The 8,395-nt window shown below is 48.9% G+C and overlaps 1 protein-coding gene across 1 annotated transcript in view; it reads right to left on the reverse strand.

Moving 5' to 3' along the window:
* JPH2 (junctophilin 2) overlaps window positions 1–6,963 on the reverse strand; it is a 77,799-nt gene extending 70,836 nt beyond the window's left edge. Inside the window, exon 1 of the mRNA XM_055545070.1 lies at window positions 6,089–6,963. Within this exon, the coding sequence (XP_055401045.1) occupies window positions 6,089–6,467 (379 nt within the window). The 5' untranslated portion in view covers window positions 6,468–6,963. The remainder of the gene's footprint in view (window positions 1–6,088) is intronic.
* Window positions 6,964–8,395: the final 1,432 nt, after the last annotated feature.

The following is an 8,395-nucleotide window of genomic DNA, read 5'->3' on the forward strand; positions in this document are numbered from 1 at the left end:
GAGCCCGTGCTTCGCAATGAGAGAAGCCACCACAATGAGAAGCCCTGAGAATCCAGGCACTGCAACAAAGAGTGGCCCCCACTCGCCACAACTCGAGAAAGCCTATGCACAGCAACGAAGACCCAGCATAGCCAAAAATAATAATTAAATAATTTTTTAAAAAAAGCAACAAGATCAACAGTTTGCCCAGATCTGTATGGATGAGTCTCTCAAATTCTCTAGTGAAGAGTTAACATAATCACTTCTTTCCAAATTGCCTTTGGTTCTTGTGAAGTTGTGCTGAATATACTTCCTCATGACCCATCAAATGTGTTTTTAATCAAATTTCCATCAGGCCTTTTTGGTAGAAATTGACAAGCTGATTTTATAATGTATGCAGAAATGGAAATAATCTAGAATAACCCGAAAAGTCTTGAACAAGAGAAGTTGGAGGATTTACTCTGATTGAAAAACTTATTTTATGGGAGATGGGGATTGACACATACACACTACTGTATATAAAACAGATAACTACGAGAGACCTACTGCATCGCACAGGGAACTCTGCTCAATACTCTGTAATGCCTGTGTGGGAAAAGAATCTAGAAGAGAGTGGGTGTATAACAGATTCACTTTGCTGTACGCCTGAAACTAACACAACTTTGTAAATCAACTATACCCCAATAAAAATTTACAACAAAAATAAATAAAAACTTATTTTAAAGTTCCAGTAACCATGACATCATGATATCGGCACAAAGACAGACACCTAGATCAACGGAAATGATATTCCTTTGGGGAGCGAATATAGAAAGAAATATGAAGGTTAAGTTTCTTCAAGGAACACACGTCACAGACCCAGATCATGTGACAGCAGATATTACTCAGGGCTCTGTGCTGTGCTTAGTCACTCGGCCATGTCTGACTCTTTGCGACCCCATGGACTGTAACCCACCAGGCTCCTCTGTCCATGGGGATTCTCCAGGCAGGAATACTGGAGTGGGTTACCATGCCCTCCTCCAGGGGATCTTCTCCACCCAGGGATCGAAGCCAGGTCTCCCGCATTGCAGGCGGATTCTTTACCAGCTGAGCTACTTAGGACTCTAGCTTGGCAAATTCATTTAGCTCCCATGTTCAGAGACAGTTAGGCTAAAATGAGCTGAAGCCATCAGCTTTGGGAAGGACAAAGAAATCTGTACCCAGAGCATAGAAGATTCCATTTCTGACCCAGTTGTCATACTTAAACATAAAAGTATCATCATTTCAGCATGTAATAATAATAATAATAATCAAAGCACTAACCACAGGCCTAATTCTAAGTATTTAATGTATAACAATGCATCATTTAATTCTCTCAAAAAGAGAAAATAACAATTCTATCAATTGAAAGTCACCCAGTCGTGTCGCCGCTTTGTGATCTCATGGACTATACAGTCCATGGAATTCTCTAGGCCAGAATACTGAAGTGGGTACCCTTTCCCTTCTCCAGGGAATCTTCCCAACCCAGAGATCGAATGCAGGTCACCCGCACTGCAGGCAGATTCTTTACCAGCTGAGCCACCAGAGAAGCCCAATTCTATCAACGAGATCACATAAAAGAAAACAGCAAGTATAGCATACAGGGAGAGAAATATTACTTCATGATGACTTGTTTCAGTTTTACGTTTTTATATGTATGCATAGAATTATAATAGAAAATACATATGTTAAAGTGAGTTATAATTATAAAAATTTGAAAGCCACCAGTATAGTAGAAGAGAGAATTAAGAAGCCTCAATAATATAACACATGTATGATTCTTAGCACAGAGCCTGATAAAGACTAGTGAAGACTCCATAAATGGTAGAGATGGTTATTACTACTGTCACGGAGTCTGGTAAAAACTAATAGACATTCGGGACTTCCCTGGTTGTCCAGGTTACGAATCCACCTCCCAATGCAGGAGACACAGGTTCTATCCCTGGCTGGGGAACTAAGAACCCACAAGCCTTGGGGCAACTAAGCCCGAGTGCCACAACTAAGACCCAATGGAGCCAAAAAATAAAAACTGGTAAAGATTCAACAAATGGTGGAGAAGACAGTTGTTGCTACTTGGTCTTGATAAAGCCAACTTCATGGGCATTCAACCTGTACAGTCACACAAGACTCTGAGCTCAGAAGGGCCCTGACCTTGGTTTAAGGCTCTGATGTCACCATCTTGAAATTCTTAATTTTGAAAAAGAGGCCCCACATTTTTGTTGTGCACCGTGTCCCTAAAGTATGTAGCCAGTCTTGATTATTTTGTGTAGTTGTTTATCATTTGTTAAAATGCTGATATACAGTATAAAATATTTAATTGTCACTTAGGATGATCAAATTCCATCTGGGCCTCTTATCAATTAGAGGACTGTCGATCTCAGTGTCCTCGTCTATAAAATAGGGGTAATAATAGTACTTCCCTGTAAAGGTTATAGTGAAGTTTAAGTAACACAATGCTTGCCATGTGCCCAGATCAGGACCAAGCACATCGTTCATATTCCAAAAATGTTAACTATTATTAGCTTCAGGGGAAAAAAAGGTCAAACTTGGGCTTGGTTTTTCCTGCTGCACATTTTGGGGAGGGGATTATTGAATTAGATTCATGGTCCTGGAATTTATTTGAGCACCAGATTACTTGTAGAATCTGATGGCTGTTGCAGGAAATATCTCCCAGAAAAACACAGAGAGTCCACGCACAGAGTCCTGCAGTTTCAGGCCATTCGTGGGCCTTGGAATCCTAAGCTCAGGCCCAGGTCAAGATCGGAGGAAAACCAAGATCACTAGTGGCCCTTCAAGTCCTGGAGTCTGTGGGTCTCGGGTGGGAACCGCCAGGCAGCCATGCAGCTGTGGATTACTACTTAAGGGCTGGGTGTGCTGGCTTTGGGCTTTAAGTCAACAGCTATTTTTAGCTTTGCTATATATGGCCAGGGGAGGAATGTGGGGCTATAGATGGGGGAGGGGTGCCAGGAGGCTTAGGGCAGGGTTTGGAAGACTCCTCTGCCTGGACTACCTTCCCCTTCGACCAGAGAATTGGAACTTCCAGCCAAAGCAACAAGCAGAGGGGGAGAGGGAAGGTCTGTGCCTTCAGGAATGACTGGGGCAGCCATGAAGATGTCAGGTCAAGTCACTTTACAAAAGTAATATTCCTATTTTTTGACCATGATCTGCAACAAAAAATACATTTGAATCATGATATACACATAAACAGATGTTTCGATACACAAAATATAGATATATAATCTCCAACTGAACAAACATTTCAGGAATCAATACTTTAATCTCATTCTCTATGAAACACTCTGATATTTTCTATTCTGTTCTGTTCTATTCTTTCCTTTCTTTTAAAATGCAGGTCATGACCCACTAAGTTGATTTGGCCAGTGGGTGGACAGCTCCAGTTTGGAAAGCTACTCTTTGGTTTGGAGCAGGCAGACACCTGTAACACCAGACTGCAAGGTAAGCCAGGGAATGGAGGAAAGCAGACGTGTTATCGCTTGGATCAATGCTTCTCAAAACTGAGAATGAGACGCAAATCTCAGCTTGATCTCTGATGGACAGCAAGCTTTGGACTTCGGTCTTTGTACAGTGTTCTCACCACCCGGAGCAAGAGGCCTTCACCGTTGTCACCTGGCTCACTTTGTACTTCAGAGCCCCACTTGTCACTTCCTCCAGAAAGCCCCCCTGATTGCCTCAGTCTCCTTAGCCACCCGCTTCTTGCTCGCTTAGCCCCCAGCATGTCCCTGCTTGGCACCCAACACAATTTTTTGTTACATTCCCTGGAAGGCGGGGTGACCTCTCCCATCCTGTTCAGTTCTACACTCTCCCCATCCCCCCCACTGCCCACCCAGTGCTGGCTTCCTAATAATCACTCAATAAACATTTACTGGATGAATTAGTGATAGTTAATAGTAATAATGGCAACTGCACATTCATCCCATGAGAAAGCTTAGGAGAGGTTAGTATAAATCCATCTTAGGGATGAGGAAACTGAAGCTCCAAGAGACAAGAGAATACGATAGGGGCAGGGTGGTGATCCAAGGCTGCCCGGCTCCCAGCCGTCCCTAATCCCAGGATCTTATTTGTCCACATTCCCCTCAGTGCTACCCAGGATGGGGCAAAGGGCAGGTCCTTAACAACCCCTGGGAAAACTGATGACAGGTTGATTAAAGAGATTTTCCGAAGCAGCGGCCACATCTAATTTTGGAGGGTTGCGCTTGGGGGAGAGGATCTCTGAGGTTTCCAGACCCCCTGGATGTGGGGCTGTCTCATCCGACAGGAGAATCTGGGCTTCTGACAAACCAGAGGGGCAGACCTCCCGATGACCTGGCCTGGAGGGCTCCTGGACACACCTAGGCTAAAACCCAGGGCCCTGCAAACCTTCGTGCCCTGGCCCGCCCACATCTCCAGCAGCAGCCCCGGCAGCCCAGCCTGTGCCCCTCATTCACGCCTCTCCCACCGCCCCGGCATTCTTGCTGTTCCTCGTACGTGCCAAGCCCAGTCCCGCCTCAGAGCCTCTTCAATCCCATTCCCTCTGCCTGGGGTTTTCCTTCCTTCTCCCGTCCTCCCTACCTTAGTACTCAGACACCCGACCTCCAAAAAAGAAAATCATCCTCTTCCCTCTCTGCTAGTTTTTCCGTAACACAGGTAACTTTTGGAAATTGCATCTGTGTTTGTTTTCCTGTTTATTTCTGTTTTCTTCACTAGACAGGGATCTTCCTGAGGACTTTGCTTGCTCACTGCCTCGGACCCTGGGACTTGCTGCGGGAGGGCGCCTGACACATCATTGGTACTCTATGAAGGAATGAATGGGTTTTCCCCATTTTAGACATATTGGGACATCAGCCTGTAGTTTCCCAGAAATATTGCTTGCCCCTGTGACTCACATCCATGCTCCCAACACACACACACACACACACACACACAGTGTGGGGAGGAGGAATAGGGTAGGGAAGGGAAGGAACTTTCTGCACATGCGTATTTGCACCACTTTGCCTGGTTCACTGATGTCCAGCAAGCCTGCGGGGACTATCTCCACTTGGTAACTGGAACATGTGAGGTTTGCTCTCTGCTCATCCCCAGTGCTCTGTGCAGTGACCAGTATAAACACCTGAATTGCACTGAATTGCAGAGGTTCTGCAAACAGCTCAAGGTCACCAAATTAGGAAATGTGGAGCCAGATTTAGTCCAATTCCAGCCAGCCATTGTGCCACGAAAACTCTGTTAACAACCTGTTAACATCCAGGTGCATTGGAGGTTGAGCCCTCACCAGATAGCCAGCAGCAGGTAACCCAGTCAGGAGCCTGTCCTATACCTGAGACCACTGTCTACAAGCCTCACAAACACAATCTTCCCATCAAGATGCAGTTCCGATGTCACCTCCTCTAAAGCCTCCAATGACCTCCTCAGACCTAACTTCCCTTTACTGCCACAGCACACTGAGTACTTGCAAGCATATCTTTGAACCCATGGACTCTACCCTACTTCTCTCTACCTCTAACCCTTTTTACAATGCCTGGTGAATGTGGTACTACAGAAATATTCACTGAACAAGAGTATGCTTGGGTGGATAGATGGATGGATGGATGAGTGGATGGATGGATAGATGGATGAATGGATGAGTGGATGGATGGATGGATGAGTGGATGGATGGCTGAGTGGGTGGATGGATGGATGGGTAAACTGATGAGTGGGTGCAGGGGTGGATTGATGAATGAATGAATGAACACTTCATGATCTGCTGGCTGAAAATAATTTTCATGGCAAAATTGACATTAGACACCAGTTCTTCTGGAGCATATTCCAGAGCTCTTTGTACACCTAGCCTGCCACAGTTGCAGCGGTGTCTTATTGAATGTGTCTTGAATGTGTGTTTCTATGGCAGGCCTTGTACCAAGCATGTCTGCCAATTCTCTCGACAGCTCCGTTATTGGCCTCACTTTTCCTGTCAATGAAATGGATGCAGAGAGAGGTGGAGCTGCTTGCCCGATGCCACACAGCAAATCATATCCTGGCCCCTCCTGCCCCACCCTCCGCCACCTTCCTCACCCCTCCTGGCCCCTCCCCAGGTCTGCAGGCTGCAGACCGGGCTCACCTCCATCCGCGTAGGTCTCCGTGCCATAGCCGTCCTGCAGGCCGTTGTTCCAAGTGCCCTCATACTTGGCACCGCTGCTGCTGCTCTGCCGGGTCCCGTAGCGGCCCTTGAAGCCATGTGTCCACTCGCCCTTGTAGAGCCAGCGTCCCTTGGTCTCTATGCCCAGCCCGTGCCGTTTGCCCTGGCTCCAGTATCCCTCGAAGGTGTTTCCGCTGGGCCAGGTGTAGACACCCGCCACTTCAAAGCCAAAGTTCCAGGAGCCCGAGTATTCCCCCTGGCCCTTGGGGCCGGTGCACAGGCCGTGCCCATGGGCCTTGCCCCCCTCCCAGCCCCCGCAGTATGCCCCGCCATCATCAAAGTCAAAGCGACCCCCGCTCATCTCATCGTAGCCCCCGACCTCCTCACCGTTCTCCAGCTTTGGGGGAGAAGGTGATGGGGAGAGGGGGTGCCAGCAACTCTCTCCAAGCAGCTCAGGGCTGGGCGCCCCCCTGACTCACCGCGCCCCGCGAGGAGGGAAGCGAGATGCCACCCGAGGCTGCAGGAACCCAGGAGCCAAGTCAGCACTGGGTCGGGCGGTCAGTGCCATGCCTGGGAGGCCCCCACTCAGTCGGCCAGAGGAAGGCTGCCAGCCGAGGAGGAAGTGGGAAGGAAAGGTTTGAAGTCTCCACGGAGTGTCCCCAACCTGGCTTCCATGGAGTCAAAGGAAAAAGTGCTGTGATCCCTTTAAGAAGTGCAATGGGAAGGGTGGGGTGGAGGGGTCCCCAGTCTGTCTTCAAAAAGGAGAACTTTTCTTCTATGACAGCCCCCAGCCCAGAGGCTGAATTCCCGGCAGCCGGCTGGCCCCCTTCTCCTCCACCCCCCTGGGTGTGCCGGGCTGTGATTCCGCGCCCTGCCCCACCCCCCTCCAATCCTACCCTCCTCCTGGGATGGAAAGGTCAGTGTTGCCCTAACAAGGCCATTGGATCTCAGAGGCTGCTCCCAAAATAACCCCCCGGCCGGCCCAGCCTCCTTCAAAGCGGGAGGGGTGTTTCAAACTGGGCTGGCGCTTCAGACTCGGGGAGTGGCTGGAGGGATGAGGAAGGGAAGCTGAAAGCAAGTGTGGGTAGCGGGGCAGGCGGATCGGGCGGCTTTTCTTCTCTTGGGTAAAGAAGAGCTCCCTTCCACCTTCCCGGTCCCTTGAGTGTCCGGCAGGGAGGGGAGAGGAAGTCTCAGTCCTGAAACACATTCAAATCCCCCTGAGTGTAGAAGCTGGGGAACCTCAGCCCCAGCGCCACTCACATGCCCCGACAGGACCCGGGGCTATCAGAGCATCGCTGCCAACCCCATAAAGGAATCTGGTGACCTAAAGAGAAAGGAACGGGCATGGGGTCACATATGCTTTTGAAAGCGGAGGAGGGAACTCGGGAAGAAAGGTGAAGTTCTGGAAACTGAGTGGGGTTAGATAAAGTGAATCTAAGTCTGACACAACCCAATTCCCGCCCTGCCCCCGCACCCTGGGAAAAACCCCGGGAAGAGCCCCGTTCAAGAAGCGTCATCTGGATCACTCCGTTTCTCTCTTCTCAAGGGCGAGGAGCCCACCCTCTGCTCTCTAGTTCCAAGACACAGCAGGACTGGTTGTATCGCCAGGAGATCGTCCTAGAAATACTCAACGATCATGTTTTTGTTTTTTTTTTTAATTCTCTTTCCAAGCTCTCTTTTGCTGTGCTCTCCTAAGAGCCTGGGAGGCCAGATTTCAGAAAGCTCCTAGGGCAAGGTCAACAGCAAAGGGACTGACCAGCCCTCAGGTTCCCACCGAACTCCAGGAAAAGGGACAAATAAATCTCCATGATGAGAGACGGTGGCCAAGACCTAGGGACGGAAATTTCAGACTTCCCTGGTGGTCCAGTGGTTAAGAATCCGCCTGCCAGTGCAGGAGACACAGGTTTGATCCCTGGTTCTGGAAGATCCCACATGCCCTGGAGCAACTAAGCCCATGCACCACAGCTACTGGGCCTGAGCGCCTAGAGCCAGTGCCCCACAATGAGAAAAGCCACCGCAATGAGAAGCCCGCTCACCGCAACTAGGGAAAAGCCCTCGAGTGCCGACAAAGACCCAGTGCAGCCAAAACTAATAAATAAATAACAGATTTAGGGTTTTATTTTTAAAGAAATCCCAGCTGAACCCAAGGTTAATAGGAGCACAGTAATTCTGTGAAAGTGAGGAGCCAGCAAGCACAGGAAGCTGTGCGTATGTGTGTCTGTGTGTGTGAGAGATGCGGGGGTGGGGGTGGCAGTGAGGAGGATAGAAATCACCAAAAAAAAAAAGCCC

Source organism: Bubalus kerabau, chromosome 13, assembly GCF_029407905.1.
Source record: "Bubalus kerabau isolate K-KA32 ecotype Philippines breed swamp buffalo chromosome 13, PCC_UOA_SB_1v2, whole genome shotgun sequence".
NCBI classification, from domain to species: Eukaryota; Metazoa; Chordata; class Mammalia; order Artiodactyla; family Bovidae; genus Bubalus; species Bubalus kerabau.